Raw genomic sequence first — 24725 nt, 5'->3', positions numbered from 1 at the left:
AGACTTCCTAAACTTGAGGGTCCATCTACAAACTGCAATTTTAAAACATGAATCACAGTTCATAAAAACATTTTTGGGACATTTTAATGGAAAATCTCTTTTCCAAGTGGCAGCAGCAACAAAAATACACACCAACAAAGTCAACTTATCCAAATTACAATAAGACAATAACACCACATAATGTTAATGTCAAATAATGTAAAAATTAGTACAAAGAGCTCAATTTGGGAGACTTTTAGTGGGTAAAAATGACTCTGTGAACAGCAAAGACGTTCTAAACTTGACAAGGAACCATCTGTTTCTGTTCTTATTTATATTCTCTTGCTTATCTTGCTTTATCTTATCTACAATGTGCTCAATTTGCTTCAACTTTCATCTAATCTGATAAAAGTGTAAGGCAGCAAAACTGGCGCAATTACATACTCTAACTTTATACCTGAGGTCTGTATCTAAATTTACACTGTGTGTCACCTTGGGTTCCTTCCTCCTGTCTCCAGTCTCTGAAGGATGGTTGTGCTTGTGCTCAGTGGCGCCCCCTGCTGGCATGCAGAGCTCCCCCTTGCTTGCAGCACTGACTGCAGAGGATGAGCTCAGCTCAGCTGCTTGTGTGTTATTAAGGCTGGGGACGGCCGCCGCCAACACCCAGACACAGTGCGGCAAAAACAGGCGAGTGTCGCTCAGCTCAGCGTCGTCTCTAATGAGTGAGTGCGCAGGAAGAAACATGAGTCACGAGTGAGTGAGGTCTGCACCATGTCTTTTAAGGTAAAGCAGCGTTTTTGCCTCCATCATGCTTTGCACGCTTCGCCAGGGCCTGTCATACAATCTGACTGTGTGTGTGTTTGTGTGTGTGCAGGTATAAATATACTTACATGCACGATATTGTAATCTTTAAAGGTTATTATCTTTGAACACTGATCTTATCAGGATCAGGAGACGTCGTGGTGACCTAGTCCTGGTCCTAATAAGATTGAACCTGGTTAAGTAAGAATGTGTTTAGGTATTGACTGATTATGGTTCTGGAAGACTTTTTTTTTTTTGTTAAAATAAATGGGTCAACTAGACAATCACTGAATATGGACTCATATATACATACACTGTTGTTACGTTTACTTGTATAAACATTGACCAGTACTCATCATAGTCCATGGTCCTGGTCCTAACCTCCTTTCTAATAAACAGCTTGAAGTTAGGATGAATCTGTTTGTAGTTGTGAGGACACACTGTGGTACTTGAAAAGGCTTTTTCAGAGTTAAGTTAGATTTAAGGTTAGAATTAAGTTTAATAGCATAACTCACTCACTCACTCTTCTGCTGCTTTATCCTCCACATAAGGTTTGTGGGGGCCACTGGTGCTAATCCCATCTGACACAGGGCAAAAGGCGGGGTACACTCTGCACAGGTCACCAGTCCATCACAAGGCCACATACACACAAACAACCATCCACTCTCACACTCACACCTACAGTCAATTTAGAGTGTCCAGTTTACCTAATCCCCAAATCTGTATGTTTTTGAACTGTGGAAGGAAACTGGAGAACCCGCAGAAAACCCACACAAACACGGGGAGAACATGCACACTCCATGCAGAAAAGCCCTTGTTCCGACCGGGTCATGAACCAGAGTCTAAAGGCAAAAGAGGGCTAACAACAACACCAACTGTGTGACCCTCCTGGTCCTCAATTGTTCATAATCAGATAAATCTGAGAAGCATAGTTCTTGGTTTTTTAATATCCAGAGAGGCAGAGAAGCATTCAGGGCAATTTTAACCCTCAGCGGATCTGTGCCACAGGTGCACCCATGGTAATTCGCCGTGGGAATAATGCACGACTCCTTATATGGACATCCTGTGGGTGTGAGTTTATAGGTCACATATCCGGGGGGCATTTTTAGTACTGATATAAAGTAGCAATAATTATGCAGAAATCACAAAATAGAGCATTTTTCTTTACTTTTTGTTCATAAAAAACAAGACAAGTGAACTTTGAACTGTGACGTATTCCCAAATTTCACAAATTCAATCTGATTTTAAACATTTTGAGTACTTTTTGCTCCAAATCCATTTTTTTCCATCAGATTGCCTAGGTTGTACTGAAAAAAAGGATATAAGAAACTCTATATTGCACATTCTTGTAGCCTCTGTATATACTGTACGTTTAAACATAGTATTGGAAAAAAGCACCCAAAATGCTCTGTGTTCTAAGGGTTAAAGTGGTTAAAGGTATAGTGTGTAAAATTTAGCAACATGTTTTGGTGAAGTTGCTTGTTGCAGCTAACTATCCCTCACCTCACTCCCTTTCAAGTGTGTTGGTGAACTCATGTTTCCTTCAGTTGGCATCAAAACTCAAAAGATGTTTAGTTTTTCCATTGTGGGCTAAACATTGTAGTGTAAAAACATGGTGGGCCAAAATGGAGGCCTTGACAGAGCTGACCCAGCTCCCAGTATTAATATAGATTTTGCCTAAATATCATTGGTGAAATAATGGACCTTAAAGTTAGGCTCAGGTGAGGAGTTGAGGTTTGATGGATAGGGTCAGGGGTTAAAGCACTGATGTGCATTTCTCTATAACTGATTACTAGTCAAAAGTCTGAATGTTGGGTGTGTGGTTAAGGTCATGGTCTGGTAAGTATTGCTTATGGATGTTTGTCTGCAGACACTTGATCTGGCTCTCATTCATAACCACACACACTTTAAACCAATGCACTCCCATTCTACTCTCTCCTGTTTTTATTCTCCGTGCTCTATTGTCAGTGTGTGGACAGTATAATGCAGTAATAGTGGTTTGAGGTCAGTATTTGTTTTGTGTATTCACTCTACAGAAGGAAACACCCCTGGCTAATGCTGTGTTTTGGGCAGCTCGGAAAGGGAACTTGGCTCTTCTTCAGCTGCTGCTCAACAGCGGCCGCGTGGACGCAGACTGCAGAGACAGTGTAGGAACACTGCATGTACCTGGCTCTGCTCAGCTGCACGTTTTAACCATAACCCATAACCTGTGGTAGGGAGACAGAGGTTTGGTGTGTGTGTGTGTGTACTTATATTTATATCTTTGTGAGGTCCAAAATAACATACAAACCTATCTTTGTCAGGGCCCCACAATTTTAAAGGGCCTTTTCAGGGTTAAGACCTGGTTTTAGGTTTAGTATTAGTATTGGGTTAAGGTCCGTTACCTTAGGGTTAGTTGTGATTGTCCTCACTAAGATATAAAAACTAGTTTGTGTGTGTTGTAGGTATTGCACATGTCGTGGGGACTTAAATCTGTTTACACATGGTCACTTTATGGGGATTTGTCTTATTTATGGGGACAAAAAGCCCCCGGAACACAAATGAATACATTTGAAGATGAAGACATGTTGTATGGTTAGGATGAGGGTAGGGTAGTTATGGTTAAGGTAAGTGTACGTTTCCAGAAAATGAATGTATGTGAATGTGTCCTCTGAATACATGGAAATCAGACTGTGTGAGTGTTTGGTTGAGGGTGTGCGTCACAATTTCATGTCCATGTGTTTCTTTTCCCCTCCACAACAAAACGGTGTTCATTTGGAACATTTGCATTCATTTTATAGCTTCATCAGCACATGTAGAGCAGGTTTCCTAACAAATGGCATCTAATGTTGACATGTTTCCTTTCAGTATGGAACTACAGCGCTGATGGTGGCGTCATACAGCGGCCATTATGAGTGTGTCAAAGAACTCATTATGCAAGGAGCTGACATCAACTACCAGAGGGAGGTAAGATGACTGCAGTAAGAGAGCTTTGTTATAATTGTTTGAAAAATAATGTGATTACTGAGCTCACCATGCTCAGCACTTTTACCAAAGTTGCAACATAATTTAATTTAAAAAATAACTTCAGTTATTCAGCTTCAGTTAGATAAAAGTATGAGGTACTCAATATAAGTTAAAGTATTTATAAAGATGCTAAATGTTGCACATTGATGTAAACTTACTAGGCATATGCTAGATATGCTATCTAAATATTAACTGTTATGTTCCAATGCAAGTCTTTCTACATTTTAAATGGGTATAGAACAATCATTGTAGCCTTTGCCATATGTAAATTGAATTGTTTTAAATTGAATGATGGGAAAATAACCTTACAGAAACAAAATAACAATAATACTAATAATGCGGGTTTAGCGTCACAGGGAATGTGGAATTAACGAAGGTTGGCAGATAATGAGCTGAAGTCACTGCTCCTCACTGAGAAATAGACACATAATCCTTGCATAAAAGCACATCCTGCCATGTTTTAGACTGTGATTTTTAGAGATTAGACAAATGAGATATGACGTGTTACTGTGTGAGCTTTAGAGGTGCTGACAAGTGGATGGGGGTTTTTTTTTGTCTTCTGACAGAGCTGTGGCCTTTTTCCTGTCTGTGAGCTAAGCTAAGTTAAGCTCTACTGTATGATCGTGACCTGTGGAACTGTTAATAATTGTTTTCAACACTTTGTACTGACTAAACAGATCTGTCTCTTGTGCATTTGTGCATTGTTCATTTTCAGTCTTCCTGTTATTCCTTGTTTTTTTTAATGTAGTTTAACCTTTTGACTTTGCGCATCCTTGTAATTATTTATCTGTCATACATTTTTCCCTCACATTATCAGTATAGAAAGTGAAGTATATCTATGTAATAATACTGTACCACCGCACCTTTTTACGCCACTTTTCATAGTGAAAGATTTATATTCTTCATTATGTAAATATGTTTCATATCTTCTTGTTTTTTTTATCATATTTTGTTGCTTGTTCCATTTCCATTTTGCATTTTTATATATTTCTACTTTATTGTTTGTATAACTTATTCTGTAAACTTTAAAAAGTAAATGTTGTGGGATCAATAAAGTCCAATCTAATCTAATCTAATCAAAGACTGCCTGGAAATTCAAGGAGACTCCTAACCAGGGCCTGGATTTGATAATAGTTTATTTAGTACCATATTTCAATGATAAAAAGTGGGAGTCAAGGTCAAGTGAAATTACAACAGCAGTATCTTATCCGCTCACATCATCCTCTCCAGACAGGTTCTACTGCCCTGTTCTTCGCCTCCCAGCAGGGCTACCATGAGATTGTGAAGCTCCTCTTTGAATTTGGTGCCTCCACTGAATTCCAGACAAAGGTATGCCACAGAATTCATCGACACACTGTTAGTGTTGACTGTGACAGACAATGGGCAGATGCTATCTATCATCTCAGACTGTGATTCATAGTGTTTCCTGAAGAGATAAGGAGACAAAAGTGATGCACAGAAGAGCCTCATCCTCAGGCTTCTCTCTGAAGGCCTCAGATATTTTCTTCCTCTAGCCCACAGGGCTGATTATCTGTGTTTTTGGTTGAATTCTCTCGTTATTATTTATTTTTTTGTTGTTGTTTTTTGGCAGGATGGTGGCACGGCTCTCACTGCCGCTGCACAGTATGGACACTCCAAGGTGGTGGAGATCTTGCTAAAGAATGGAGCCAACATTCATGAGCAGTTGAATGTAAGCAGGTGTATCTCTCTTTGTCTCCTGTCACTGTCAGACGTGGCCTCGTGTTAAGCCTCCTAGTCTGAGAGCTTCTTGCATTGCATTGTCCCAGCAGCAGGAATCTGGTTGCTCAGGTTTCTGCAGACTGCTGAGTCAGACCTGACTGACATACAGTACATCAGGATCAGGATGTGGAAAACTACCAAACAGCACAAACTTGTATTCATGAAATTATAGTATTATATTTGGTATAAATACACTTTCACCCAGCAGGGATGTTATCAAATGTGGCCTCGTCTACGAGATGGTTCTTTTATGTTTTAGGATGGTGCCACGCCTCTGTTCCTCGCCGCTCAAGAGGGTCATGTGACTGTGATTCGTCAGCTGCTTGCATCTGGTGCCAAGGTTAACCAAGTGAGGGAGGTAATGTCCTCTCCTGTTTTGGGATTTAAGGGTGGACACAGGCCCATTGTCCCTTTAGCTCTCAGCTTCTCTTACATTTCACATGCTGTCTTCATGTTGTCCAGGATGGCACTGCCCCCCTGTGGATGGCAGCTCAGATGGGACACAGTGAGGTGGTGAAGGTGCTGCTTCTGCGTGGTGCGGATCGGGATGCTGACAGACAAGTGGGTTGTTTATTTAGAATTGATAAAGCACATAAAAAACACACATAAAGTGTTTAGTTCATTCATTGTTATGTATTTATTTTAACCCATATAAGTCAGCAGCTTACATATAGTGTAAAATAACAAAAAACAATCAGAAACAGTTCACTTTTCAACACTCAGGACCCATATTCTGCATGAATCCAACCACTAGATAAACAACCCACATAGACATGAGGAGAACGTGAAAGTCCACCAGATCCAAACTGAGGACCTTCTTGCTGTGTGGCACAAATGCTAACCACTGAATCAGGCATTTAATCATTACTACTTCAGTACCTGCATCTCAGATTTCACCTGAGTCAACATCACATACATGGAAGCCTGTCAAGTGAACTGTTGGACAGTTGTGCGATTAACAGATGGAGAGACAGCAGGCTGTTCATTCTGTTTACCATGTTTAATCGCATTGGGAACCAATAATATTTCACTACTACCTTTTCGGTAATGTCTCTTTCTTTCACCTCATTGCTCAAACAGTTTTGGTTTACTCTCAGTTTATAGCATGATTCCACAGCACCCAAGTGGTGGTTAAGTTTCAATAAATACACATTTAACTCTTTCACAGGGGACGAAGACCATTCTATGTAGAGGCAAGCAATCCAGTATGCCGAACACGAGTGGTGATTTATCTGCAATTAGTCATTATTATTATTTTTCTTTCTCTTCAGGATGGATCAACAGCATTATTCAAAGCAGCTTTAAAGGGACACAGCAGTGTCATTGAGGAGCTCCTCAAGTTTTCTCCTTCACTTGGCCGTCTTAAGGTAGAGGACACTGTCACTGTCTCTGTCTCTTGTTTAGAGTTGTTTGTAGTCCAAATGTTGCTTTATCAACAGGAAGACACTGAGTACCAGCTGTTGTATCTCATTAGTTCAATCTGTATCATATAGAACCAGGATACATGTTATGGTATTCAATAGAGAGGCACGATATTGGAGTTTTTGCCAGTGCTTGGGCCAATAACCGATAACAATGCCGGTGGATCTTGCCATGTTTGCAGATATCCAATAATCCAGTTTGAAGCATTTTAAAGATATCTTGCTGATAATATTGGGCATCCCTAGTATTCAATGTACTGTATAGGCATATGTTAGACATGAGAGTAGCATCCATCTTCTCTTCTCATGTCGTTTTCCAGTATCATGTTTTCCTTTGACACAGGATAAAAGAGCATATTTCAAATTGTTTTTATTTGTGAGCGGAATAAACGGCATGCCATTAGCTTTGAGTCCATACTGTTTGACATTGTTGTTTCCAGAATGGCTCCACTGCCCTTCATGCTGCTGTTATGAGTGGAAATCTGCAGACCGTTCTGCTGCTGCTCGGGGCCAACGCCGACCCCACGCTGCCAAATAAGGCAAGGCTTTGAGAGTTGACAGATGAGAACGTGAACACAGAACAGTCGGAAACCTCGGCTCATTCACTGTGTTCTCATGTGTGTTTTACAGCATAATGAACTCCCTGCAGATCTCACAAAGAGCGATCGCATCCTTCAACTTTTACATCCAAAAATCTCAAACAGAGACAGCTGTTGACAATCCAGACCCCGTCCTTCCTTGCTCGCTTGCACCACATCCGTGTGAGGGGGAAAATAATGCAACAAGTGTATCAAACCGACTGAAATACAACCTGTACTGTATATGGTGCTTTGCTTTTGATTGCTGCCACATGTTGAATAAACCCGGACTAAATTCTGAGCAAAGTAATGTGCAACCAAAATGGATCCGTCTCCCACATGCATCGTCTCCTTTACGCTGGTGTTATATAATATTTGCATTTATTTTTGTTTACCCCACACCCAGGTGTTGTAATATGTTTTGATATTTTTTGCACACTATTTCTTTGCCTTTTTAATAAATGTAATAAAGTGTAAATTTGTTAATAAACACAACAGTGGCTGTGTGAATTCATTTGTTTGAATGAGGGTTTATTTTGTTTTTTGTACATTCTGTATATACAACTGCTAAATGATGAGATGTTTAATAGCAAGATATTTAAGATATATGAAGATATTTAACTTTGAATGTGGCATGGTTTCTGAGTTTTTCAGAAACTGCTTTTCTACCTGGATATATGTACATCTATCTCAAGGGTTTACGAAGATAATTCCAGTGAGTGACATTTCTCTGGGTGAAAATACTTTGTTGTCAGAGCAGAATAACCAGACTGGTTTGAACTGAAAGAAAAGTTACTCAAACAGCTATTTGTTGCAACAAAGGCATACAGAAAACCTCAACGCACAATACATCCAACCTTAAAGCTCCAGCAGCAAAATACCTCACCTGCCACTTCATTAGGTACACGTAACACCTGAAGAAGTGGCTGGTGAATGTAAACAAGTAAACAATGGCGCTGACAAAGTCCTTATCTAAAGACTTTCCTTCATGTAATGTTGTTTCAAATTTTTTTTAATCTTGCGTTTAGGCCACAATCACAAACAAAATATCCTTAATCAACAGTGGACGAAATGAGTTTAAAAATCACACATTTATTTTTACCTTAACAACTGTCGAGTTTAGTTTAAGGGTTTGCCTTAATTGCTTTGAAGCATCAAAGCAAGGCAGTAGTTAGTTATAAGTAACACCTTTTACTTTTTTATGTCATAAAAATATTTATTATCATATTATATGTATATGTATGTTTGTTTCAGACACATTAAAATATCTAAAAATACAGCTGCTGTCCCACCAGGACAATAACATTGTCACGTGACCTATGCGGAAGTGACAGCCAACGTTTTAATACGGAAGAGAAACAAGCCTAAGATTTTTTTCCGATTGGCGTTGTTTTAAAAAAAATGAAATACAAGTAAACAGACAGAGAGATAGCTTGGTCATACTTTTATTTTAAGGACACGTTAAATCTGGACCGACGTTACGTGATCGAATGGCTGGCGGTAATTTACAGGTGAGTGACAGAACTTTTCTGCCTTGTCATCGGAAAAAAGACGAATAAACTTTTAGCATTAGATCCTTTTTTGAATATTGAGCGATAGGTGAAATTGCTGTCGATGTTTTACATGAATACCTCACGTTTGAAATCATGTTATTTAATCATTTGTTAATGCTGTGTGAATCAGTGAAAGACAAGGTAAATGTTTGGGTTGCCAGATTGTGAAAAATCCCGTTTGATCGTGTTACTAAAATTAAAGTAAAATACTAAACCTCATTACAAACATATGATTATTATCTTTATATATGCATGTGTGTATATATATATGAATATATATATAGTGTATATGTTTATATATATATATATATATATATATCATATATACATATATGATTTAGTATTATGAAAATGACAATAATCAGTGTAATATATCAGTAGTAATTATTCAGCATTACATTAATCAGAATGTGTACTATGTTATAAATATTGGTTATCGTTTTGTTATTATATATGATCTGTATTTGTGTGTGTGGGTGTGTGTGTGTGTGTGTGGATCTAATGAATGGCTTTATTACTTTTATGAGCCATTATTGAGTAACATGTGTTACAACTTCCCAGTTTCCCAACTGATCTACATAGGGAACCTCTTTTTAAAGATGACAAACTATGGTGACACAATACATAATGTAAATCATGACAATCATGGTTCGGACTATTTTTACTGCCATTTCTGTAACATAATATAGTACTTAATATGAATAATATTTTGAAATTAGGTAAACCAAACATTTCCAACATAAGTAGAGGGTGAATAATTACTGATTGTCATAGCCTTATATCATTCGTTTTTAACACATGTAAATGTGTCTTGTTCGCAGAAAGCCATAGATTTGGCCAACAAAGCTGCAGCTGAGGACAAAGCCAAAAACTATGAAGAGGCCCTCAGATGCTATCAGCAAGCACTGCAGTACTTCCTTCATGCTGTCAAATGTAAGGAACCTGGTTTGAATCACGTCTGCCTTTGTTCTGTGTGGAGTTTGTATGTGTGAGTGTGTGTGTGTTATTTCCATGCCTTGAATTTTACTCTATAATAATGTAAATATGTACAACAGTGACTGTTTAAAACAGTTACTACAATCCCATCTCAAAATGTAATTTAAAATCAAATTCAAGTCAAAGTCAAATGACCACTTTTGCACTGTGGCTGTTAATCTTACGAAAGGAACATAATTGTCGTTTTGGGCAGTCTTGTATAAAGTACCTAAAAGGGATGCTTGAGTAGAACAACTTTGGTAGAAGTTGAAGTCACTTTTTATAATATTACTTAAGTAAAAGTCATTTACTGTACTCGAGTATCAAAAGCAATTTTCTGATATAAAATGCAAGTAAAAAGTGAAAGTATTAAAAAGGTGAGGAGTTAGGATTGAGCAATGGTAGCTCAGTAGTAGGGCGAGTTGTCTTTCAACTTGAAGGTTGTTGGTTAAATTCCTGGCTGTGCTAGTCTATGTGTGTCCTTGAGCAAGACACTTAACCCTGTAGTGTTAAGTGTGTTTACTGTAGTGTAAAGCAGCTCAACAAGACTAGAAAGTATCTAAATAAATACAGACCATTACCAACTCTTCTTCTTCTGATTTCATTTGTTAGTAACGAGTAACAAAAATAGTTTGAGGTCAAACCAATCATTATTATCATCATTAACCAAAGAAAACTTGAAAGCATGATGAACAAAACTACCAATTTAATTAACAAAATATAACAGAGACAAAGAGAGTACTACTAAATACTGAAGATCAAAGGTCTAAGTTTAAACAAACAAAAGAAATCAATTGAATTCACTTACAACAGACATTCCAGGAGAATGGTTCAAGTAGGTTGCCAGATCTTACAAAATACAAAAATAAGACACTGCACTTACACCCAGCGTTACACTGTGTTCATGCAAATACACCTGCACATACATAACTGTGCCATTTTTATCTTTGCATCTGAATGTGTATATTCTGGCTGTACCCTCATTATCAGTTTCAATTTCGACATGTTTCCGTATTTTCACGTGTCATTTTAGGTCTTATTATCTTATCATAATATATTTCTTACATGCACTGCCTTTAATGTTAGTGCTGAGTGCGTGGTACACAGGTGTAAGGTTAGACACAAAGCTGCTGATGCTGAGAGATGCCCTCACAATCACACATGACAGGTAATGTGTTGTTGCTGCAGATGAGACTTCGAGTGAACGAGCAAAGGTGAGCATCAGGGAGAAGTGTGCCGAGTATCTGGACAGAGCTGAGCAGCTGAAAACTTATCTGAAGAAGAAGGAGAACGCTCCACCAGCCAAACCCGTCAAAGAGAATCAGTCTGGCGACAAAGGGTGAGATATACTTCAGGTTATTTCCTCGTTTTTTGGAAGAATAGCGGCAAAGTTGTTTATGTGTTTTACACTTTGAAACCGGCATTTTTTAGTCCTCAGTTGGTGCATTGCTGTGTTTCTCAGCGTCGTACAGCCACAGGAATTAAACATTACACCACTGAGGATTTTATAAAAAAATTGTAATTATACAATTTATATAGTACATATATATCAGATAATTCAACTTTCCCTACTCTTTTCTATGTACCCTCCACAGAATGTGCACTATTTTTTTTTTTTTTAGAAAACGTTTAAGAAACTACAAGATCTCTAATAAAGTGTTTACGGCTTTGTGTATAATAAAGGTCAATAAATAAGGATGTTTATGTCAATTATTCAGGAGTGAAAGTGATGAAGGGGAAGACCAAGAAAAGAAGAAGCTCCAAAGTCAGCTTTCAGGTGAGGGACACCATATTTTATTAGTTAGAATGATGAAGAAATTAAACACAGTCTCAATGGTACTAAAAAGATTTCAAGATTATTAAGCCTATAGGGTGCATAGTCTCATATTCAGTATTAGACTTCTTTGGTTTTAGAAGTAGGATAATCAAAGTTCTCTCAAAGAACTAGAGAGAACTCAAGATGTAACTTAATTACATCTTGTATAGAGGGGGGCTTTCAGTTTGTCCTTAAATATTTATACCATAAGTCAATAAGTCATCCCGCCCTGCTGTTTTTCCTGCCTTCAATGCGCCTGTGGCTTCTGAGATTTCAACTATATTTAGTTGTTTTTCCAGCGTTTTCTTACTTTCCTTCAGAAATCTCTGGGATATTAATTTGGTCTGTATATCAATATTAATATTTTACTCTGACTTATAGAGATTCCTAAGTGCTGTATTAATTTCCAATAGCTCAATAATAACAACCCCATTAGCATTCTCAATGTTTGTAATCATCCTCTCTGTTTGCTGCTGTTTAATGTGCCGTGCAAGGAGTCTACCAGTTTTTCCCCCTGTTCGTAATCATGTCCTCATTAAATTTGCAGCAGCATGATTGGATGTAATCTCAGTCCTTTGTATTAATAACTGCTTATGTAGCTCCTCATCATTCTCCCTCCTGAAAGCTATTGCTTTCAAATATTTAAACCTGGCTTTCCATTTTGCTGTATTTTCTTTGCGTTTCTGTTGATCGTTTGCTTGTGAAGTGTAGATTCGAAGATTCATTCAAACTCCGCCCTCATAGGTGCCATCGTCATGGAAAAGCCAAACATCAAGTGGGACGATGTCGCTGGACTTGAAGGGGCCAAAGAAGCCTTGAAGGAAGCTGTCATCCTGCCTATCAAATTCCCTCATCTGTTCACAGGTTTGTAAACACTCACCATCCAACCATGTCATAGAACCGTGTTAATGTGTAGAGTAAAATATTGCTACTTTTTTTTATTCAGGAAAGCGAACTCCTTGGCGGGGGATCCTTCTCTTCGGCCCTCCAGGAACAGGAAAATCCTACCTGGCGAAGGCGGTAGCTACAGAGGCCAACAACTCCACCTTCTTTTCCATCTCCTCCTCCGATCTTGTGTCCAAGTGGTTGGGGGAAAGTGAAAAGTGAGGTCCTGGTTCTTTACAGGATGATAATGTGATGTGAATATGAGAAACTGACACTGAGGATCTGTCCTTCTTTAGGCTGGTGAAGAACCTGTTCTCTTTAGCTCGGGAACACAAACCATCGATTATTTTCATTGACGAGATCGACTCCCTCTGTGGCTCCAGGAGTGAGAATGAGAGTGAGGCGGCGCGCAGAATCAAGACAGAGTTTCTTGTTCAGATGCAGGGTGAGCAAGACGAGATACATGGAAATCTGAGGTCACGACTGAAAAACTGTACTTTGATTGTAAGTGAAGAAAAATGCCTTTTCCCCTCTTAGGTGTTGGAAATAATAATGAGGGAATCCTGGTCCTCGGAGCCACAAATATACCATGGACATTGGATTCTGCAATTAGAAGAAGGTTGTATAAAAATAGGTCCTACCTGATCACATCTAAGGCTACAGTTCAAAAACTTTTAGTCAGGTCTTAAGAGTTTAAATACCTCAGAATGGCTGATCTTTTCTCTGTGTCACAGGTTTGAAAAGCGAATCTACATCCCTCTGCCTGAGGAGCACGCTCGCTCATTCATGTTCAAACTGCATCTGGGATCCACCCCCAACGGCCTGACAGAGGCAGACTTCATCACCCTGGGCAAAAAGACAGATGGCTACTCTGGGGCTGATGTCAGTATCATTGTCAGGGATGCCCTCATGCAACCTGTTCGCAAGGTCCAGTCAGCCACGCACTTCAAAAAGGTGAATAAGAAGAAAGAAAAAAAAACACAACCTGCAGCAGTTGGTGAACATCATGAAGCAGATTTCCAGTATTGTTCATTAAAATGTTCATTAAAACTATACATTTGAATGTACAGTATGTACATGTATTTTCTCCTTTTAAATATAAACTATTTTTGTTGAACACACACAAATTAAGGTTCAGGGATCATCTTGGAACAATCCGAGTGTTATGGTGGAGGACCTCCTGACTCCATGCTCACCAGGAGATCCCAACGCCATAGAGATGACTTGGATGGACGTTCCTGGGGAGAAGCTTCTTGAGCCAGTTGTAACCATGGTAAGAAAAAGACTTGGGAAGGCAAATGTGTGCACATAGTTTAAAATAAAAAATATTTTTCGAGGACTACAGTGATTTGACCTCTGCGGTTCTCTCCGCACAGGACGACATGCTGAGGTCACTCACAAACACCAAGCCGACAGTGAACGAGCAGGACTTGGAGAAGCTGAAGAAGTTCACTGAAGATTTTGGTCAAGAAGGCTAGCACTGTTCCTGCTCCACTCATGAAATGAGCAGCAACTAGCATTTATTTTTCTTTTGATTGATTGGAACTTGCTATGGATTTTCTAGTCTACAGTAAATTCTTGGTTCTCTACGTCCTTACATTCTTAATCAGTTTCTCAAAAGTATCCGGGGTATGATGGAATACTGGAGTAAGATGAGGAAAACAGAAAAGCAGGCAAATAGTTTTGACAGCAAACTTCCTGCTGTTTCTGTAAACAAAAATAATTAATTGTGGATCAAAACATTTTTTTTGTCTATCAACTACTCAATCAACTGTTTCAGCACTGAAAAATCAGTTTACTCATTTGTAAGGTTTCATATCTTTTAACTCAATGGTCTTATATTTGCACAACTAAAAAGAAATCTTATTTTTTTAAAGACAAATGCACCTTTGCAACACTTCTTACCTCCAACTATTTATATTCATGTTAGTTTAGAGTTGGATTTTAGTAAAAGGGAATATTCACTGTAAGATTTTAAAGGCTGCACTCACTTTATCAGTTACTGTTTGCTGGTTGTTTTTATTTCAAATACACAATGTTGAAGATGTGCAATTAAACATAAACATAAACATTAAAGTAGTATCACTTAAGACCGACATACGAAGCGGGGTGTTCTGTATGTTATCGACACAGTTACTGAATTGAACAGGAGACAGGAGTTGAACAGGAGTCTTTCAAGATTGACATTTATAAATTTTGATGTGTGCTACATTGAGTTACAGTGTCTATACACATTTTCCACACTTTTATTGGGTCTTTTGTCAATTGTGAGGCTTAAATGGTTAGGTTTGTGTCAAATTATTTATAAATTGTCCCTATGTACTAAGTACTGCCTTTGCATCTCTAATATACCTTTTATTTATTTGGGCTTTTGGTGTTGGTTTGTGTGTAGAGGTTACTTATTAGTTATATAAATAAAGCTGATGGTGGTCATTTACATTTGTTTAAATATTCTTTAAACAAAAGTCTCATGGTTTCACAAAATAAAGAGTCATTATAGTTTAAATGTGGGGTACATCAGAATTTAATTAGTACACATGTTAAGAGAAATATAATTTATTTCACATCAATTTAAGACATATAGAAAATGACATCAGTGTCATGCTGTTTGCTGAAGCTAATACTTGAAAAACTGAAATTATTTCTTAGAAATGTCTTCAATTAGTGTCATTAATAAAGACAAGCAGTATCATTTTTGAAATACAAAACCAAAACATTCCCAACGGACGGATTCACCTGACTGACAATTTTGTGCATATTGAAATGAAAACAGTCACATACACAAATAACAAAACAATGGAAAAAATAATGCATGCAAAGAAACACGAGGAGAGACGTCCCTTTTCACTTCAAAGCACTTCATGTAAATGCCAGTGTTAACTCGTACAGATTTAACTGTGGTGATGACATTGGACATCCATGTCACATGGGTACCTTAACATACTACAGTTAACATAATTATTGCTCTTAATACAACTCTCATCTCAGCCCACAGCCACCACCACAAGTAACCTGATGTGCTGAGGAAACACGAGGCAGGAGTGTTGTAGTGAAGACCACGCTAACAACACCAAGACTCGCCTAATACTGAGACCAAAACCAAGGTAAAGTGAGACAAACCCAAGACCAATTTTCTTCCATGTTAATGGGGCTTAGCCAAAGACCATTGCACAGTACTATACACATGATATAACATTCATACAGGTCAAGTCACTGTGCAACACAGTTTGAAACACAAAATTGCTTTTGTGTTTATAAGTGTTTACTGTTTTCTGTCTATTAAGACTTAAAAACAAAGTTTTTCAGGAGCTAAACACAATATTTAATTATCTGACATTTTATCGTGATAATTAACGATATAAATGAATCGAGATAATGTCTTTGACCATACTGCCCAGCTCTATCAAGGTCTAGGTGTTGACTTGGCCTCAGTCCCCAACACTCTTAAGTCCTTGGGTAAACTCAGGTCTTTGTCTTCTTAGTGTGATCATAACTACAGCATTATGAGATATACATACAAACCATTAAAAACAAAAGTAAACCAGGTAAACAACTGGTATGTAAAACAACAATTATATAAATATAAAAGTGTAATAACTTTGAAAATGTAAAGGACAAATGTGCTCACCTGACTGAGATGTTAGCTGAGAGGACCTGATGTATACATAAAAGGAGTAACTGTTTTCCTGACACTCAAATAAATGTTTATGGTTAAATACAAACATAGTGAGCAACAACACTGTGGGAAACTGCCACATAAGGTATGTGAGAAAGTGCTGACAGTAAATTTACTTCATGTACTGAACATTTAGGGCATAGCTTGGCTGCCCATCACATTCATGCTTCGACAGAAGTCGCCCAAAATACACATTTCACTGCACCTCAAGTGAGGGCACAAAGAAGAAGCCAAAAGCAGTGCAGACAGAGGGATGGTGTGCTTCTACATGTTGCATTGATCAAGACATTAAAAGACAGAGAAGAGAGAGCCAAGAGCCAAACCGGTCGCTGCTCCAGCAAGCATCCCCAGAGCTACATCTCCTCCATCGTCACGCTGGCGCTCTTGAATAATAACATGGTTCACTCCTGGAGCAGGGTACCCACCTAGAAAGAAATCCAGCAATATTATGAGTTTTGGCCCTGGATAACATCTTATATTCCATCCAATTGCAGTTCACTTCAAACTTTTGGTCCCACAAGGTGCAATGAGCTAAGAATATAATGTAGCCAAGTAACGTGTGAGTAGCTGATAACGAAAAAGCATAAGACAAAACAACAATGTACGAAAGACAATACAAAAAATTATATAAATACAAAATATTTCATCTAGAGTGAATTTTAAAGTCTGAAGACCAAAGTGACAAAATATTTGGAGTGGTGATTCATTTTGCACACATCACATTATATTCAATGTGATTTATTTCTTCTACATATATACTGATGAATATTTACCATGGTACTGATAAGGATAAGCAACAGCGTAGGGCTGCCCATCAGCAGAGTAAACGATCTGGGTGGCATGTGGTGGTGGGGCAGCGTAGTCTCCATATGGATCTGGGACATAAGACTGGTGGAAAATAAAGGACATGCAATCTATTATTAAAAGGCTCTGGTGATCCTTTGTAGGATGTCAGTATTAACAAAATACTCCAAAATAGTTTTTAATCTTCAATGCTCAACAGCACTTGTAAACAATTCCATTACTAGAACAGTAGATGGCAGTAGATCACACGGCATTGAATGTTGTTGCATTTTTAAAATCTATAAATGAAACTTACTCTATCCTTGTTTTCCTATGAAGGACTGTGTAAAATGGTAGCATATCCAAGTATATCCAGTAATTAATTGTGGCATCCACCAAAACAGCATCCATACAGGTCAATCGTTATTTGTTGTACACTGAGAGGCATTTTTTTTTCAGTTACAACTCTTTTAAAAGGGTAATTTTCCCAAACTGCAAAGCTAATTGAATATTTAAATTAAAAATACATTTAAAACAAACCTGTATGCTGTTTAGGAGTTGAATATTAAAAAAAATAAAATAGTTTATGCGTGTAATGTTTAGGTACAATGTCTGTCTTTTACCTGTGGTGGGGGTGCATATTCCGAGTAAGGGGGTGGAGCAGATGCCATTACATCCTGTGCAAAGCTGATCTGAGGAGCAGCAACCACCTTAAAACATAAGATCACAAATGTGGTCACGTCACCTGAGAGGTGAAAATAACTAATTAATAAGAAATATTAATATTAATAAGAAAATAACCAAACTTCATATTCTAATTTTGGTTTTTATAAATGTATGATTTAAAATGTGTCAAAGACTCACAGCATTAATTCTGGCATCTTGAAGTGCCATAGTCCAGGCCCTGCAACAAAAAGTGGAAACCATTAGCATCTTCTAAATAAATTCATACCTGTGCTAAAAATAACAATTCAGAATACCTAAAATTAAAACACTTAACATTACCAACATGGAAACAGAGAGAGCCCAAAATAATTCATCAATAAGATATGCTGACTCAGCAAATAACCGGGGACTTACAGAGCATCATCTGCACTGTCTGCACACAGACTGATGACTCGTCCGTCTCTGCACACTATCTGAAGCAGGGCATCACGCATCTTCCCGTCCGGTGGGTTCAGTTCTGAAAAACAACACAAACAGAGAGAAGGATTAGCAATGGTTAGTCAATACTGTAGATAATAAGCCAATAATAATATCACCAAGCACCTCGACATGCAGCCGAGTTGCGGATGTTAATGCAGTCGACCCTCATGTGAATGTCGTCCTCCATGTCACGGCGTTGTTGATTGTTATAGAAAACAAGTCGTCCATCGGCCCACAAGTCAAACCAGTTTCTTTTCCATCGACGCAGTATGGTACCTTTAATATTATTGATATAGTCAAGTTCAGTGCAAACATGATTCTCTTTCACTGTATTGTACACCAAAGGTCACACCATCTTTACCACATGGATTACATTATCACTCACTTTGTCGATGGAGCCAGCCACTCTTCACAATAGCCATCTTGGAAACAACCTATAAAAATAGGATATATGCTGTATATAAGATCCTCTGTTGTCTTATATGCGCAAACTAAAGGTCTGGTGTCCAGGGTGTGGCCACATAAACATTGAGACTGTCAATATATTGTCCCCATTGCCAACGAGATATCACTATTAACAACCATGATGAGCTCAATAACATATGACATAACAATAGTGGTTACCATTTAGGCCATTATTTAGAAAGCGAAATAAGCGCATATACAATTCAAATGACAATAACAGAACAATTTCTTCGGACATCATTTTAATATCTTTTAATTTATATTTCCCCAGAACAAAAACATTCCATGACTTTGATTAAATCGATGTATGTTCGCAGCCCTGCATTACAGCATTAGCAGAAGCTAGTTTAAAATACATGACTGACACGGGATGACTCTCCTTTTGAAAGTTATTTTGGTTGCTTTGCCTAGCGGCTAACTGGTGTAAACTTCAAGTAATTGTTAGCCAGGGTGGAAATGGTTACCTTACTGCTTGTAAATACAGTTTATAATGGTGCGAAAGTGTTGAATAACAGGCTGTATCGACATATTGACCCAGTATTTTTAACTGGAAGCCGTAGCTTGTGTATCTTGTTTGATAGCAAACATAGCATTAAACGCTAGCGCTGTTTATATATCCACGTTCACTAGTTCGGTGTAAAGAAAGCCGACAGTATTATAATAAATATACTGTTCAAAATGTGTAAAGGAGTGTGACTTTTGGTTACTTACGTGGTTATATGAAGGTTTTAAGACAAAACGCTAGACCTTTCTTTAAGACACAGCAAACACGGAAGTGAGATGTACAACAACAGATGATGCACTCCTCGGAGCGAAAAACCAGACAATGAAGCTTTGATACGTGCTCCTAACCTGAACTACAATTCCTTGGAACACCCTGCTTCAAAGCTTGCTTTGGTGCAAAATAAAATATATGTGGCATATGACGTCCGAAGCAGCAACTGCGTCATTGATATATAAAAATCTTGACACGGCCCGTTTAACTGTCGTTGTTTTCACGTCGATGGTTTCCGTTTGTCCTGCCAGCTGAGCATCTTCGGACGTGTTCACTCTCGACGTACAGGGGAGGGAGGGGCGTTTGTTTTGTTGACGTAACGCTCAGCTGACTGAGACGGGCTATGGAAAGTGCTAGGCGCAAACGCAGCCACCCAGGGCGCGTTCGCTGCAACTTCTTTCCCCCGGTTGTCCCCTTTACATGGGGAATAATCCACATGGAAAAATATGCTCATCGGTGCTAATTTATATAAGGTATTTTGTTTGTACAGACAAACATTGAAATTCCCCTGCCATCTTTGTAGTTGTGGTGATCTGTTTTTTGAAGTGTTTCTGAGCAGTGTGGGGACGTAGATGAAGTGACTAAGGTGCTGGACTAAACACACAATCATAGTAATTTATATTTAGAGATACAACTTTTACTCAGGCAAATTGACTAATCTGAAAAACAACACACTTTATTTGAATGTTAAGGGATGAAACTCGCATAACAGCTGGAGACTGCTGTTCGCGCATGCGAGCCACACGCTCCTCAAAGCAGAGCAGTCTTGTGCTGAGTTCGTGCATGTGAGCTGGAGGGAAACGGAATCTATTTACAGTAGTAAATCATCGCTTTATTCCCGCCTGAGGACGTTTGTTACACAGAATCGAGTGTCAGAATCTCCGAGCCCACTGACCGACGTGCGATCCTGGATTACAAAACAAGCTCACCAACTCTCATCAGCCAGCACTTTGAGCGCTAATCAGAGCAACGCAGAAGCTAAACAGCCAACTTGCAATGGCGACGGCGATATACTTGGAACATTATCTTGACAGTAAGTATCCGCTGTCACAATGTCTTAATGTCAACATTTTCCACTTGTCACACGTGGCTGGTGTTAGTTTAGTTTGACCGTGTGGGAGACTTTTTTGCTGGGTGAACGACTGCGAGGTAGCAGTGCAGAGGGCTAGCATGTAGCTGTCAGGTCACTGACTTTAGCTGCTAGCTACCAGACTGTTATCCTGATACAACTTTCAGTGGGACTAATAATCTCAAACTCTTTATTTAAAGTGTGTAATTCACTCAGGGGCGGTTACATTTAACCATTACCGAACTAAAACGACACATGGGTCGCTTGTTGTTAGCTTGGTTTTTACCCGCGTTGTCGTACAGCGCTAGCTAATCGCTAGTTAGGTAGTTTAATAAAACGTGCAATTATCTGAAATTATATTATGACAATTGTGTGTAATTGCTGAAGGTAAAGAGACATCGTACATTCTCAACCTGTTGATAACCCGCGTTTCCTTTACCCGTAACCGTTTACGCGCCGGGGCGGGGTGTGAAGTGCGTCACTGACAGTAATGTTAGTGACACACACTGGCACAAACTAAAAGGACTATAATTCCTGTAGTCCGTGCAAACACTACCCACTCATTTTGTCCTCGTTATAATACACAATGTATTTACGTGGCGGGGTATTAAGGGTTACTTTGCACTCTCACAGCCAGCATTTATTTATTTATTTATTATACAGTAAATATTAGGCAGAATGCATGTTTTATGAAAAAAGGATAAACATGAGGTGCACATTAAAATTCACTCTTAAAATATTTGTACTACAGAATAATATTATATAATATATTTTGTATAAGTTGGTGATATAGAATATACAATTATAATACATTACCTGTTTGTACCTCATTTATTTGGGCCCAAACACGAACTGGTGTATAAGTGTGAATCTGCTTTGACTGTTTAATATGCATTAATAGATAAAGATATGCTTTTTTTGTAAGTGTGTTTGACTGTTTCTGAGCAGTAAAAGATCAAACTCAATTTAAGTTTATGATGATCTTATTTTTGTATGTTAATCTCTTCAGGTATTGAAAATCTACCATGTGAGCTACAGAGGAACTTTACTTTAATGCGGGACCTGGACAATAGGACTGAAGGTAATGGTTCAGATTTTAGTAAGTTGTTATTATTCAAATGTGTTTAAAGTTCCTACACATGCCAACCTGCCTAGGTGTTATTTAGTTATTTTGCCTGATTTGACATGTCAGGACAGTGTGAGCAAAAGGCAGGGCTTCATTGTCATCTTAACAAGCCCCTTTATATTTGATTAGTTTTTGAATGTTTATGTACCTAATATGTAGGTTAACTGACAATACAGATCTAGGTAGTGGTTTTAAAGCTCCCTTCATTAACATATTCTTATGTTGTGTCATTTTAAAATACATTTCAAATATTTTTCCATCAATTGTAATATTCGTTGTAATATTCATGTTGTGCAGAAAAGAAAGGAGAGATCGACAAACTGGCAGAAGAGTACATAGCAAATGTGAAGAACTTGGCCTCAGAACAAAGAATGGAACATCTGAAGAAGATCCAGAATGCCTACAGCAAGTGCAAAGAGTTCAGCGATGACAAAGTCCAGCTCGCAATGCAGACATACGAAATGGTCAGTCCAAAGCAGACATACTGATGTTTGATTTTCTGAAGTCTGTATATAGTCTGTATTTTAAGTCTCTCACAATGCATTTTTCCCTTTTGTAAAATATTCTTCCATTCTGCAAATGAAGCCAAAAAGCAAAGTAAGGTTCTTTACTACATGAATTCTTTTTCACCATAGGTGGATAAACATATCCGCAGACTGGATGCAGATTTGGCACGGTTTGAGAACGAGCTAAAAGAGAAATTGGAAGGCAGTGGCTATGAAAGTACAGAAGGCAGAGCACACAAAAGTAAGCTGGTCCACTATAAGAAAAACCTTTTAATCATAAGACATTGCAAACCTGATCACATTGAAACATGTCAATCTTTTTTGATAGAGAATGAGTCGCGGGGACTGAGAGAGAAACGTGGATCCAGAGGAAGAGGAAGGAAAACTTCTGATGAAGATTCTCCCAAAAAGAAAAAAATTAAGAATAGGTAACACTGTGCTGTTAGCTGAATAGCGCCAAGCACTTACTACATGTCAGTTTCTGAATTCAGCACAAATTGACACAATGAATTTATCATTTCAGACAGTTATTGACAGACTCACTGTTTATGTGTATATTCAGGTTACCAGTTACTCCTAGCTTCAGTCCTATTTGAATTGGGTTTAACTCTAATCATGCTCTGTGTATTGTGTTGAACTTTTAGCCCAGAATTGAATGACGCTCTCCTGCCGATGCAGCCGTCGGATGTTTTGGACATGCCTGTCGATCCCAATGAGCCGACGTACTGCCTCTGCCACCAGGTTTCATATGGGGAGATGATTGGATGTGATAACCCAGATGTAGGTTTTTATGTTTCCATATCCATTTGTCCATTTGTGTTTGATTCAAAATAATTACAGTTTGGGTTTTTTATTGGTTTTTTTACAGTGTCCAATTGAGTGGTTTCACTTTGCTTGTGTTGATCTCACCACAAAACCTAAAGGAAAATGGTAAGACCCCTTTTTAAGTTCACAGCTGGTTAACCTGGAGTTGTTTGTAAAAATGCTATTGAATTGAATTGCTTGTCGTTTAGGTACAGTGTGTGAAGTGAAAAATAATGGGGGGTTTTCTTTAGTTTGTGCCAAAAGAAAATAATTATACTCACTGGACCTTTTAACACAGATAAAACACTTTTGTCCTGTGTCATAACATTGTTTTCCCTCCTCACATATCTTTCAGGTTTTGTCCAAGATGTACCCAAGACAGGAAGAAAAAATAAGCTTTCCCTATTTTCAGAAAATATTAATGTTCATATCTTTTGTAGTTTAATAGTGTAATATAAACAATGTATGTGTATTTTGTTTTCTATCACTCTCCATAGAAATGGTGAGTCATACTTTTGTTTTTATTTTTTCAAAAGCCTAATCCGGATTTGGAGTATAGCTTCACCTCTTGTAACATTATCCAATATTATCTACTGGCTACACTTTGCGTGATTGGATCATGACTCAATTCCATTAGATTTCAAATAATTTATTCACCTACAGCATATATTATTTGTGTTCTCTGAATTAATTGGTCGGTCTACTATGATTGCCAATCGGTCTTATTCTATACTAAACATCTATACTCAGTACTAACTTACTCAAAAATCCTGGATTGTGGCTTTAGTATACTTGAAATGTCAATTTTTATAAAGAACTATTTTAAATAAATTAACAGCCTGCTGAGAAAACCATTTTAACACAAACCACCCAAATAATGGGAGGTAAAAAGAATTGTGTGTCAGAATTTCAGATCTACCTCCTTAGTGAACACATCACCACTGCAATTAATGTTAGTTAAACCAAATTAAAGCAAAGCAATCTAATTTTAAAAAAAAAACAAAAAACGCTGGGACATCTTTGAATGTATTGTGGTACTAATGATCAGTCAGTCAGTGTCACTTGAATGAGGTATTGGAGCACTTTGAATGAAATTTTCCCTGAAAGAGGTTTGATAGTGCAGGCTCGGTTTCGTATCTAAACTTAGCCATAGTACATCCCTTCAAACATATGGAAATATAGACATATATAAATATATTTAATTTTATATGAATATTTTGTGGAAGCATTTTTTTTCTCCCAAAGATGTATTTGTTGAATTACTTAATGGAGAGTACAGGCAAATTTTATTTTAAAATATTTTAGCGTCTTTCATATTCAACTGTGAATATCCTTCATGTAGTTGTAAGCCACAAATAAGAGCCAAAGTCTTTGTATTTTATAAAAAAACAAAACTCAGTATTTTATACCAAATAAATATTCGCTATTATTCATGCTTTTTTCTTTCTTTCCATTTTGAAATGTATCACAAAATGTGTGTAATATGTCACTCACAAACACTGCTTTATACCATCTTGTCATCCATGGCACAATTCATTACAAGAACCTAAGTGTATGTGTGACACTCTGGGATTTACACATAATCTTCTGTGAGGTCTGAACCAACAGCAGCTCTCTCTTT

The 24725-nt window shown here is 38.0% G+C and overlaps 4 protein-coding genes across 5 annotated transcripts; 3 read left to right on the top strand and 1 right to left on the bottom strand.

Moving 5' to 3' along the window:
- The first annotated feature begins 564 nt into the window (after nucleotides 1-564).
- ankrd29 (ankyrin repeat domain 29) lies at nucleotides 565-7993 on the top strand. 2 transcript variants are annotated; one of them, XM_044016977.1, is made up of 10 exons: nucleotides 565-762; nucleotides 2817-2927; nucleotides 3628-3726; nucleotides 5017-5115; nucleotides 5378-5476; nucleotides 5786-5884; nucleotides 5989-6087; nucleotides 6798-6893; nucleotides 7388-7486; nucleotides 7578-7993. In XM_044016977.1, the coding sequence occupies exons 1-10, from the start codon at nucleotides 751-753 to the stop codon at nucleotides 7662-7664; spliced, it is 900 nt and encodes a 299-aa protein (XP_043872912.1). In that variant the 5' UTR covers nucleotides 565-750; the 3' UTR covers nucleotides 7665-7993. The 2 variants fall into 2 exon arrangements, with proteins under 2 accessions (XP_043872912.1, XP_043872913.1); XM_044016978.1 differs by lacking the exon at nucleotides 565-762 and having other exon boundaries at nucleotides 2860-2992.
- An 859-nt stretch (nucleotides 7994-8852) lies between these two features.
- Nucleotides 8853-15191, top strand: LOC122761731 (vacuolar protein sorting-associated protein 4B-like). The gene is made up of 11 exons (XM_044016979.1): nucleotides 8853-9036; nucleotides 9900-10011; nucleotides 11242-11392; nucleotides 11772-11830; nucleotides 12614-12733; nucleotides 12816-12972; nucleotides 13051-13199; nucleotides 13292-13373; nucleotides 13489-13708; nucleotides 13887-14027; nucleotides 14131-15191. The coding sequence occupies exons 1-11, from the start codon at nucleotides 9016-9018 to the stop codon at nucleotides 14230-14232; spliced, it is 1314 nt and encodes a 437-aa protein (XP_043872914.1). The 5' UTR covers nucleotides 8853-9015; the 3' UTR covers nucleotides 14233-15191.
- Nucleotides 15192-15254: 63 nt separating this feature from the next.
- plekhb2 (pleckstrin homology domain containing, family B (evectins) member 2) lies at nucleotides 15255-19867 on the bottom strand. Its single transcript, XM_044016983.1, has 8 exons — nucleotides 19536-19867; nucleotides 18745-18793; nucleotides 18483-18635; nucleotides 18294-18396; nucleotides 18078-18117; nucleotides 17837-17923; nucleotides 17204-17318; nucleotides 15255-16855 (listed from the first exon to the last, which is right to left on the bottom strand). The coding sequence occupies exons 2-8, from the start codon at nucleotides 18779-18781 to the stop codon at nucleotides 16719-16721; spliced, it is 672 nt and encodes a 223-aa protein (XP_043872918.1). The 5' UTR covers nucleotides 18782-18793; nucleotides 19536-19867; the 3' UTR covers nucleotides 15255-16718.
- A 73-nt stretch (nucleotides 19868-19940) lies between these two features.
- Nucleotides 19941-24533, top strand: ing5a (inhibitor of growth family, member 5a). The gene is made up of 8 exons (XM_044016981.1): nucleotides 19941-20632; nucleotides 21678-21749; nucleotides 22092-22258; nucleotides 22430-22541; nucleotides 22629-22728; nucleotides 22945-23080; nucleotides 23169-23230; nucleotides 23460-24533. The coding sequence occupies exons 1-8, from the start codon at nucleotides 20596-20598 to the stop codon at nucleotides 23497-23499; spliced, it is 726 nt and encodes a 241-aa protein (XP_043872916.1). The 5' UTR covers nucleotides 19941-20595; the 3' UTR covers nucleotides 23500-24533.
- Nucleotides 24534-24725: the final 192 nt, after the last annotated feature.

This window comes from Solea senegalensis, unplaced genomic scaffold, assembly GCF_019176455.1.
Source record: "Solea senegalensis isolate Sse05_10M unplaced genomic scaffold, IFAPA_SoseM_1 scf7180000014938, whole genome shotgun sequence".
Taxonomy (NCBI): domain Eukaryota; kingdom Metazoa; phylum Chordata; class Actinopteri; order Pleuronectiformes; family Soleidae; genus Solea; species Solea senegalensis.
This window is presented reverse-complemented; position numbering and strand designations above follow the sequence as displayed.